This window comes from Polypterus senegalus, chromosome 2, assembly GCF_016835505.1.
Source record: "Polypterus senegalus isolate Bchr_013 chromosome 2, ASM1683550v1, whole genome shotgun sequence".
NCBI lineage: Eukaryota > Metazoa > Chordata > Cladistia > Polypteriformes > Polypteridae > Polypterus > Polypterus senegalus.
Window position 1 is genome coordinate 128441308 of NC_053155.1, and position 12524 is coordinate 128453831.

General features: G+C 34.7%; 1 protein-coding gene across 1 annotated transcript in view; it reads right to left on the minus strand.

Moving 5' to 3' along the window:
- Positions 1 to 300: 300 nt before the first annotated feature.
- LOC120523342 (C2 domain-containing protein 2) overlaps positions 301 to 12524 on the minus strand; it is a 107678-nt gene continuing 95454 nt past the window's right edge. Inside the window, exon 14 of the mRNA XM_039744579.1 lies at positions 301 to 589. Coding sequence (XP_039600513.1) covers positions 363 to 589 — 227 coding nt within the window. The 3' untranslated portion in view covers positions 301 to 362. The remainder of the gene's footprint in view (positions 590 to 12524) is intronic.

Sequence of the window (12524 nt, forward strand, 5' to 3'; positions counted from 1 at the left end):
CAGTTTGAAAAGAGAGCATCTTGGACTTATTGTACTGTATGTATTGCATAATTCTCTTATATCTATCTGAAATTCCCTTTATTTTGTAAATCCAGTTCCATATCACACCTTATTTATATAACATCAGCAGTAACAGAAGATCACACCATAATAAATTAAAAGTGTGTCTGACATTCAAACTTTATATATAAATATTTAATAACCTCTGGTATATATTAGTTCAGCATTACTAATTTTTTTTCTATCATAAACCGTAAAGTATTTATTACTCAAATCCCCCCTCCCAGCCCCCCCCAACAAATACATGTTCACCATTTATCAAATAAAGTATTTAAGGAACTTGTTTACATCATTTGATTCATTCATGCATTTGGATCTACCACAGAACCATTGGGATTATTCCTGTGTTTGTTCTTTGGAAGCAACTTCTTGTTAATGATGCGAGTGAATGCTGCAGTCTTTCTGTCTTTCTCTACAGTTTCAGGGTGATCAAGGTAGACAAGGTCATTATGTGACTGGCTCATGCCTGGGTCCTTCCTGTGGCGCCTGCGCCGAAAGAACAACTTGGCGCTTTTCTGCAAGAAACTTCCTATAAAACAAATACCAAAAGAGAATGTTGGATATCTTATTTGAGATTACCTTAAATATGTTTTAATTTAATACATGCCTTACTGTGATATAGTCCAAGAGTACAAACCATATTAAAATATTTCCTTTGAAATGTTTGTGACTAGTACTAAATTAAACAACACAAAAAGCTTCAGGCAGAAGTATAAACAGGCTGACTAATACTACTTTATACAATTAATATTCTGAAAAATATTTACTGATGGTAATTACTGAAATAAAAAAATTAATAAACATGTGCTATATCAAATTCTCAAAACTGAAAGTTTTGTTTTCATTAAATTGGTGACCCTAAAATAAGAAGCTAAAATAAATAGTGACAAAGTTGAATTCTTATGGATAGCAAATAAAGCATTTTGCATCTTAATACTTTTGTCCAGATTAGAAATACTGTATATGCCATCATGCACTTGTTAATGAAAAGTTTTACATTTCAAACAAAACAAATTCTTCCAGATAAATAAAATATTTAAACTATGTTTGCAACACTGATATATATTTTTTACCATAACATTTTAGACAACATTACTCTGTATTTTACTTTGTACATTATGGCATAGTGTGCAATACTACTACAATATCTTATAAAATATTCACAGTTTCTGAATAAAATATCTGAACATTGGATTCAAAGACTAAAGCTTTGGTAAATAAACTGGAACGATTATTAGTCACATGTGAAAAATTAAATGAAAAGGAACTCTTCATATATTTATCATTAACCAACAAGAAGCAGGTTTTATTATAAATGTATTTTCTTAATGTTTAGAACATTATACAGTATACTTCATTTATTTCATCAATGGAAATTCAAAGCAGCAGCTTTTTTCTGAATAAGAGTGCACAGCGTTGAATGCTTTTGAAACAGTTAATTCAGAAGATCAAATAAGCAAAATTAAAAACAATAATTTGGCCATTATAAGCAAATGAGAACTACAACTAATAAAATAAACACGGATGGATCTTGAGGTATATTAAAGGAACATTTAGAAAAAAGTCAATATACAGTATGGTTTAAGTAATCAATAAGCAGATAATTAGGTACAGTGGCGTGAAATGAGGGTTTAAAACTACATAAAACACCTCAAAAACATTCTGATGTATAAGGGAAAAAAACCTCTTTTCACATATCACACAGATTTCAAGGTAGACAATATTCTACAGTACCCCCCAACCCATGATTTTTTTCTTTAAAAATTTGCTTATTAAAAAATGCACTTAAAATTACAAGAAAAATAAACCTTTATAGGACAAGGTTTTAAAGGTTTTCCATTTAACAAATGATTTTAAAATAAGGTATTTGAATTTTTATTGCATTTACTGTCTGTCTTTGGAGAAAAAAAAAATCACCTTACAAAATGTTTGTAAAAATTACACTTTTTAAAACATTTTCTGTTTTTAATCTACTATTGTGATAACTTACTCTGAATTATGTCAGGTTAGCAAAGGAAGAAAGAATGAAAGGAAAAAGGTAAGAAGAAAGCCAAGATAAAGTATAATGTATGACAAACAAAGTGACACAAACTTATAAAATATAGAAAAAAAAAAACACACAAAATTACATTTAACAGATGTTTGCATATTATTTCCAACATCTTAACACTGCTGAGGTTTTGATGCAGATATAAGCTGCAATCAACTTTTTTCAAATATTATCTTGTTTTTATAACTTTACTGATAACACTATAACAAACAGCCTTATAGTACTCTGCAAATCTGAGATTTCTGCATACATACTACACAAACATAAATATATACATACTGTATACATATACAAAATGAGGATTCAGTGGGAACACGGTTTAAAAAAAAAAAAAAAGACTGGAAAAATTTTGCCTGCTCTGACATATTTCAATTTCTGCTGCAATAGGTTTTAATAAGATTGCATAAATGGCATGAATTCATTGATCCATTCTGGTTTGTGTCAGCAGTACAGTGAGATGATGTGGGATTTTTTTTGGCAGAGATTAAGCCACCTAATACCACCTGAGCATCATCGGAATTCCAAAACATGCCTAATACCTTGAAGAGGCTGTGTGTATCCCTTTATGCTCACAGTCTACCTTTTTTTCAGTTTGATATTTCCAGCAGGATAATACTATATATCACAAAGCGGGCACCATATCATTTATAGGAAACATGACAATGACTCCACAAAGCGGGCATCATCTCATTTCTAACAAACATGACTCCACTTCACTTCATTTTTATCCCAATGGTCTGCACAGTTCCCAGATCTTAATTGAGATGGGAACAGAAGGACTACAGCATGATTTTGGAGCCTTAAGAAACTGCATAATACTATTAAATCAGCATAGACCAGAATCCATGAGGATTGTTTGCGGCACCTTGTTCAATTTATCCTTTAAACAAAGCAGGCTTTTCTCAAGGAAAAGGGGATCCTATACAGCACCCACATACTGTACTACTTTACCTTTGCACTAGTAACTTGCATCTGAAGCACCGCAGGTTCTGTGCTACTCAACTTTTTTCAGCTAATGCTTTACAGGCAACAACTACTGTTTTATTATTTTCTGTCATGAACAAATTTTGAAGATGAATTACAGTGTTGTAAAATCTAAAGTGTTACATCATGATTAAATGCTTTGCCTTCAAGCTAGGTATATAAGGCTCTTTTTGCACCAGCTATTAGGTTGTACTATACTAACATTTGTTCAGCGGTGCTAGGATAAATACACCATCAGTAGAACCTTCTTTCTATTTTACAAACAAGTTTATCCTTCATGTAGATAGAGGTTTCATCTCAATACCATGCATCAAATCAAACAAGTTTAAAAAATATAAATGAAAATATTCTCAAATAGGAAATACTGAATAAACTGCTAAACTTCTGAAAAATTAATAATTTTAAAACACTAATTAAATGGTAAGGACTACCTGTCTACACGTAGTGAAGTACTGCTATAATTAAAATGGCTGAAATCAAACTTAAATGATCAAAAACATTTAACACACAGTGTACAAGCAATACTGTCATTAGATATATTAACACAGCATATTTCTGGAAATAACTGCATTCTGGAAAGATTTCTACTTGGAAACTAGAAAAATCTTTGTTATATAAAAATAATAAGGAGGTAAAGCCAAGTAAATGCATTGGTGCTTGAAAGTTAGTGAACTTATCAGAATTTTCCATATTCCATCATAAATATGACTTAAAACATCACCAGATTTTCACACAAGTCCTAAAAGTAGATATGGAGAAGCCAACTAAACAAAAGAAACAAATATACATTTTTCCACAAAAGTCATGTTGTTTGCTTTTATGTACGTAACTGGAGTGGTGCTAGTAATTTTGTTCTAATTTTTTTTACAATGGCAATAAAATCTTTCTATTTCTATATGGCTTTTTACAGAAGCTCTTTTAATAAAAAAATGCATAAATGGATAAACAATTATACACATACACTTTGCTCTGAATAGACACTGGAATTACTATAAAGTAAGAAAAATTCATAAGAAAGAAAAGGTCTGACTTGGTGTCACAGTTCCAGTGAGTAATTATGCAGGTGTACTGCTGTTGGTATAAAGGGGCTCCAATAGCATTTCTTGACAAAATTTTGCTGAATAATTAATTGGCTAAAGGTACTCAGTGTTAAAGTGTCAGAGACAGGATATGCTGCATTGTTCATATTGGCACTCAGTTTTGTTTAGTTATCTCCTTTGCTACTACCTCTAGAGTGTCCAGAGTGCGTCCTATAACTGGACTTGCCCTTTTAATTAGTCTGTTGATTCAGTGGGCCTCTCTTGAAGTGATGTTACCAGCCCAGCACCCCACAACACAGAAAAATCAAATTGGCCATTACAGAGTTAATGAAGGATGCAGGACTAATTGCCACTTCCCACATTAAAGGAACAGAGTCTCTTAAGGAAAAAAGAGCCTGCTCTGCCTTTTCTTATACAGTTCCTGTGTTGTCCAGTGTTGTTCACATCTGTATTAAAAACACACTCCTTGAGTCACACAAACTACAGTCTGGTCAACAGACAGTCCATTATCCAGGACACCACTGGCTCATCCACTTGCATATCTCCGAGTTTACCCCTAACAAGGATGGATGGAAAGTACTGAAGGCACTGGATAAATCATAAAAAATAATCCTCACAGTACTGCCAGCTTTGTCCAGATGAGAATAACAAATATATAATTGCATCTTCCACTAAAAATCTTTGTCTAATAGGCAACCTGAAGTGGGTCCAGGTGGTCTACCACAAGAGTACTCATATAGTCCAGGACCAGTCTCTCAAATGTCTTCATGATATGAGACCCAAGTGACACTGGTCTGTAGTCACTAGATGAAGAAGCATTTTGCCTTCTTCGAAACAGGAACAATGCAGGATGTTTTACACAGCAGTGGAGCTTTCTGAAGCCTTAGGGAGGGAGGTGACAGAGGACACTACAAAGTGGGTCAGTGCAGGCCATAAGAACTCTAGGACTGACTCAATCTTGTTTTGCAGCTTTTCTTGTTTTTAGCTTCCTCTCTTTTCTCCTTACTTGGTCTTCAGTTATGGGAAGTTAACACTGATGGTCAGAGGTGCATTTCTCACCAGCCATTTCAGTTGATATGGCAGGAGTTGTTGATGTAGTTGGGATGGTAGGGAGACTGGTCATTAGAAGATGGTTAAATTATTCTCAGTGAATTTGTTTTCTATTTTTGCTGCACCCACCATTATTATAGAAAATTCTGAAAGGTTCACTAACTTTTAAACACCACTGTATAGGCTACTTAGCTTCACATTTACAGTGGGAACACTAGTGGTGGAATTTAGCATCAGCCTAATTAAGCAACACATACCAGGTATAGGAGTACCAAAAAACATTCAAAATTGATTTAGATAGTGGAGAACATGTTTTACAAAAATAGCAGAATTATATGAAGAAGGAATTGTGCTTCAATGAATATTTATCACAGGTTTAAAAAATCCTTCCTATGGTACTATATAAAAGGCAAGTGATAAAACCAAAGAAATAAATTAGTGTCTCATTTAGACTGGGAATGCACTGGGAATAATACTCTATTCAAATTATATAAATGATAATAATGTATAACATACAATATGTAGTAACAGCTGGTTAAGTTTGCAGAAAACACTAAACTATGGGAACTGGCAGGTCAGGAAAATCATAACAAAATGGATATGCAAAGAGTTGGCAAGATATGTGGCAAGTAAAGTTGCAGCATAAATTAGCACTAGAATCCTTTTAAATTAAAGAATAGATGCAAAAATAATTTGTTTAAACAGGAAGTGTTAATTTACTGATGTGATAGGTTTTCCAAGTCAATCAGTACTCTAATGACAAATTTGCTGATATTTTTTAGGGAAGGAAGACAAGCTTCAGGGTAAGTTGTTGTACTCACTAATCATGGAGCAGGAGTGTGGTGATGTGTTGCATATTGTTAGAAACATGCCAGTGAGAATTTCACTGTACTCTATACACATGCCAACAGTGACCCAATAAACCTATTAGAAAGACTTCGTAGTTGCAGAGGACTTTTCACTGTGAACAAAAGGACAGTATACCAAAACTATTAAGCAGGATTAGAGTAGGTTACATCAAACACTACATCAAGTATAAGTCAAGGAAACTGCTATGCACATGTGAGGCATCACCTGCAATACTGTAAGCAATTTTGGTCTCTGTATTACAAAAAAAGCATATCAGAGCTATGCAAAGCACAGAGAAAAAGTAATAGATAGATCTGTGGGATATAAGCCAAGAAGAAACATTAACTGAAAATATTCAAACTGTTTAAAGCAAAGATGGATTAAGAAGCATTATGACAGAAGTGAATGCCAACTGTTGTTTTTAAAATAGTTTACTGTCAGTAAGCATAACAAGGTGGGCAGGTATAAGTTAGTTCATGGTTAGGTTTACACACAAAACAACAAATATATACAATATAACAACATATATAGAAGGTACAAAGATCTATTCCCATCAAATCTTTTCATATATTCATATACATTCAAATTAACTGATAAAATAAAGCTGTCACAACTAGAAAAATTTTTTTAATGGCTTTGCTATAAATGGGTTCCTGATAGACATCACTGAATGAGCCTTCTCAGTATAAGCACCACTGTCTCAAAATATAGAGAACTAGATTTCAGCAGCTAAGTAAAGTAATTCTCACACCATCCATATTCTCAGGTTAATACATGCTTTGGACTATTTTTGCGTGCATGAACCTCAGGAATATGGATTTATCTTGCAGACATTATTTACAAAATGGAGACTGTTTAGTCATATTTTTTGTTGGCTGTTACGGTTATTGATTTTGCCAAACAAATTTTCTTTTCATTTTTTGTTTAAAAATATTGTCATACAAATGAAAATGTGTGGGCATTTATCAGTTTCATCCAGTCTTGTTAATTTTGATTAAAAAAAAACAAACTGTTTAGCTTTGTTGCATGGGGTTTTTTTTGCTTACCTAATGGTTAAGGAATTAATTGACACATTGATACAGAAGGCAGGACTTGCAGGTGTTTCTGTGTATTTAGAAAATAATAATATGATTTGGCCAAGAAGCGGGGAAGGGAGCTTTGGGTCATGGATTTGGACATATATAATTCCTTTGGATCAGTCCCACATAATCTTCTATTGGAGGCATTTAGGTATTTTAGAGTCCTTGGTAGCATCACAAATTTAGTAAGGGCATATTTTAGTGATCACCAACTGTGCTTTTTATGGAAGGTTATTTAACATCAAGGTAGCAACTGGAGATTGTAACAATGGCAAGGTGTACCATTTCTCAATTGATCTTCACGGTGGCGTAGCTCGAGTTCGTGCCGTTCTTGGGGGCGGTGTTTCAATTTTCCGCCCTCCAACATATCTGAATATGTTAAACTATTTAAATAGAAAATTAAAATGAGGTATAGGGAAAAATTAAGATACATTTTACATAGATTTATTCATATATAAAGAAACAGCAATATTTTTTTATATACATTTATAAGCATCAACTAGATAAGAATATAGTATAGACGCTCTGATAAGCCGTTTTCTAATTATTAGTTTAAGATAATTACGCTACGAAAACCACAATCAAAGTAGGGTACGAGTGATAGGTGGGGATGTTTTCTCCGCAGAGCAAGAACGCATTCGGATTAATAACGAAATTATCAATTGTAAGTTAGTTGTTTATCTTCCTAGAAATTATTATCGGTGTAATGTTTATGTTTATTTTTGTCATTGCCTCATACATTTTAACTGCTGTGTCTGATGCAGAAGGACAGTCTGAACATCATTTTTCAAGCATTTGTGGTTAAAAAAATCAGAGAATTTGACTTTTTTTATACATGAGTGATATTTTTCCGAACCCTGCTGCTTACACACAAATTGTAGTAAGCCTTGTGGCCAATAATACTGCCCCCAAAAATGTGCCGCCCGGGGCGGACCGCCAAACTCCCCCAGCACCCCACGCCACGCCACTGGGCCTTAACTATTGTCATGGAGATCGTCATTACAACACCACACAACTGCTCAAGTGTTAACTCAACATTGCTATGTGTGACATCATCGCATTAACATTATACAAGACGGTGGCATTCTCTTCCAGATAACAAAGCACTGGATTATTATCAGAACATTCTGACATGACCTTTCGATTAAGATTTTTGATAATTATTTCTGATTGTTGCAATATACTATTCAAGATTTTTTTTTTTGGCCTTTGACGCTTACAATGTTTGCTGACACTAACCCAAATAGATACTTCATGTCTCTTAGTTTACTAAATAACTGCAATATAATCTTTATATATATATATATATATATATATATATATATATATATATATATATATATATATACACTGTACTGTATATACTAGGGGGCTTCTCTCATCAATGTGTTTGGTTTTCCGGATACACACTTTTAAGAATTTTTTTTCTTTCAATTGTTGCTATTTCATTAGTTTTGCTTTTATTTTAGAACTTCTGTAAAAACAATATTTGTAATCTTGCGAGTCCCAACATGCTTAATCTTTTTAAAGAGGTCAGTGAGAAGTGTGTTTAATGACTTTGTACCATAATCCAGGATTGGTTACTCAGTTTGGAATTTCAGCACAGACAAAACGATCTACATCATCAGCAGTTAATAATGTTTTTTTAGAAAGTAGCCAATAAATGCATGTGCGGTAAACTCCGTTTTTGTAATTCTCAAGATTCTTTATTTGTCACATGCATAGTTATAAAGGACAACATGCAGTGAAATGCATCCGGATCCGCTTATCAAAAACTGTGACAAGTTAAAAGAATATCAGTTAGATTAACAAAAAGTCATAGACTGAAAGATAACAGTATAGTAGAACATAACTAAAATTATGTGAATAAAGTAGAATTAAGTGTTAAGGTGCAATAGTGTAGTGATTACTGTGCAAAAACCAGTTAGACTGGTGCATAGGTAAATGACGCAACTTGTTTGTTTGCGCTACTGCGATCTTTACTTTCTTTTTTTATATTTTCTAAATTTCCTACTTTCATATCCTTTAACTTTCTCCACATGTGTATAGCGACCAATTTTTTTTTTAGAGCCTTTCGAATTACATTGCTTTCATAATCTCTAACCTGCTCTGCATGTGTTTAGTGCCAGCGTTTGTGAACGTCTTTATGAAGTTCTACTTTGTCTTTTACTCTGTCTTTTAATTCTGAGCTGGATTGGACGTGCTTTTTTTCCAATTCCACTTGTTCCGGGCTGATAATTACTTTCCTTATTTTCTGAATTTGCACCTCGATTATTCTTTTTCGCTCTTTTTTCTCTCCAACGCTTTTGAGTCTCTTTTCTCTATGCTGCTTTCTTCTTCGCTTAGATGTCAACATTTCATTTATAACGTATTGTCCTTTTACGCTTTATATGCGCTGAGACCCTCGATCTGTGTGTGCTCAAAGCCTCCTTTACACGACTGCATGTTTTGCTGCCTCTTGGCTTATTTGATATTGATTGTAAGTAGGGCGTGTCTTGCAAGAATCTCATGTTCCATGTCATTGCGAGATGGTCTTGGGTCAATCTCTTGGCACAAAGTCTCATGTTTAAGGTCCCCGCAAGACACTCCGTGGCCATCTCGCCGTTTCTTTTAAATGTCTTCCGTGATCTTCATGTGAAGATCATGTCTCAACGCCCTTGTGTTTCTCGCCAGGATTTTTTTAATATATATATATATATATATATATATATATATATATATATATATATATATATATATACATACACACACAGTAGCTCACAAAAGTGAGTACACCCCTCGCATTTTTGTAAATATTTTATTATATCTTTTCATGGGAAAACACTGAAGATAAGACACTTTGATACAATGTAAAGTAGTCAGTGTACAGCATGTATAACAGTGTAAATTTGCTGTCACCTCAAAATAACTCAACACACAGCCATTAAAAGAAAAAGAATTGTTGCTCTACATAAAGAGAGCGTAGGCTAAAAGAAGATTGCCAACACCCTGAAACTGAGCTGCAGCAAGGTGGCAAAGACCATAGGACAGGTTCCACACAGAACAGGCCTCGCCATGGTCGACCAAAGAAGTTGAGTGCACGTGCTCAGCGTTATATCCAGAGGTTGTCTTTTGAAAATAGACGTATGAGTGCGGCCAGCATTGCTGCAGAGGTTGAAGGGGTGGGGGGGTCAGCCTGTCAGTGCTCAGACCATACGCCGCACATTGCATCAAATTGGTCTGCGTGGTTGTCGTCCCAGAAGGAAGCCTCTTCTAAAGATGATGCACAAGAAAGCCCGCAAACAGTTTGCTGAAGACAAGCAGACTAAGGACATGGATTACTGGAACCATGTTCTCCCCAGACATTTTTCCAGCTGGGTGGCATGAAAAAGTAGCCAGATGGGGCGGGACGGGGAAATTTGGTGGCGGGGAAAATTAAATGTGCACTTTTTATTAGTTAATTATTATTAATTATTTTCCAATGCTCAATATGACTTCCTTTTTTAAGGTTTGACACTTGTGCCAGAATAACAAAACCCTAACAAAAATTTTAAATAACAATTGTTATGACATAAACCAAGAGGCACAAGTATTGTTGCTGTCGGGAAAAAAAGTGAAAACAATGAAAGAAAGTATGGGAAACCTAAAAAAGAAAAATTAAAACATATTCTTCAAAGCCAGCTTGCATATGCAGAAGGTGTCTTTAGTTAAATATGTATTCTTCTTTTCTTCCTAGAGGCTCAGTTGTCTACAGCTTTCCCATAATCAAAGTCCCTAGGATCTGGGCCCTCCAAGGAGATCAGCATGAGATTATTTAGCGTGCTTAGATTCCTGTGATTTCTCAAACATATCTTGATCCTTTTAAGGGCAGAAAATCCCCTTTCACATTCAGCTGTGCTCACTGGGATCACTAGCCCAATATGAGCTAGCCTGGCTAAATTTGGAAATGACTCTTTGAGCTCTGATGTCGTTGCCATTTTTAGAAAAATCTGTTTTGGACTGAAATCTTTGTATGATTGACTTCTGATCATTTTTGACGCAACTGTCCATTCTTGTCTGCTACTTTCATATCTTAAAATTGGAGGGCTACCATTTTTGGAATAATGATCGAAAAGAATTTCAGTAGACTCGCTTGAATCATGAGTTTCTGCATTGAAAACTTTTGAGAAGCTGGAAATAAATGGCATGTGTGGGAATCTTGCATCTAGGTGCTTGACAACTGTCTCTAGGTATTTATCATATACTACTGTATTGCAGTTTTGAACAACATTACATCACTCTGTGTATAAACAATGTGGAAATCTGACCATTCTTCTGCCAGACAATGATGAAGGCTTTGAAAATATCTCCCAGAAGTGTCTTTCAACTCCATGGACAAATTTGTGGCGAGCAAAATTGGCTCATTTTCAGTAAGATTGACAATCTGCCTTGCCAAGCCTTACATAAGTTGGACAATAAAGGTAATATGTCGGAAGGCATCATCAGAGAGGAATCAAAATTATATGTTTTAATACAGCTGCTTAATCCTTCAGCTGTGATGTCATTTCGTTGAGTGGGCTCTCTTTCCAGTGCAGCTATGACATTCATCATACACTGTCATAGTGACTGTACTTCAAAGTCACGAGAGAGCCACCTAGTGTCACTGGCCATTTTCACCTTAATCTGGGGAATGCTCAGAATATTTTGAATTTCTGTTAAACCTGCCATCCTAACTGAAGAATTTTGGAAGAAATAGAACAGCTGCCTGCCTGTCATTCAGTTTTGTTAAATAAGGTACAGCAGCTGCTACTTGGGCACTTGCAAGGGCCAATCGGTGGTTTACACAGTGGCATTTGAACAAGAGCCCAGATGTTTTATCTTTAAGCAGTTTTGCCACAACTTTCTGTTTCCCAATCATAACAGCAGCTCCATCTGACCCTAGTCCAACCAGATTAGAGTGTCCATAGTCTCACTCAGTGTGTTGCTTATAGTCTCCGCTTTGCAATCAATCATATTCCAGGGTGATACAAAACTAATTCTGACCTCTTTAGTCACCTGGCAAACATGTTTAATGTAAATAATTAATTGTTTTACAACTGAGATGTCTGTGGTCTCATCATACAGAATACTGAACAAATTTTCTGCATGTATATTTTTCAGTATGTTACATTTTATTTCTGATGCTAAGACATCAGCAGCTCTTGCATTATTCTTCTAGACGTGTAAATGTGCATTTTTACCAACATTGAGATGCTGTAAAAAGGAACAACCTATTTTTTTACAGTGTTCCGACAGCTTTTCAAACAACGTTGTATGTGACAACTCATTTTTTGCCAACCAATGCATGGATCTTAAAGTTCCCACAAAGGCATCTCTCTGTAAGTTAGTTAACACAGATACAAATCTTTCAATTTGACCGATTCCAGTTTGCTCTACTACGTGCTTTCCTAAAAG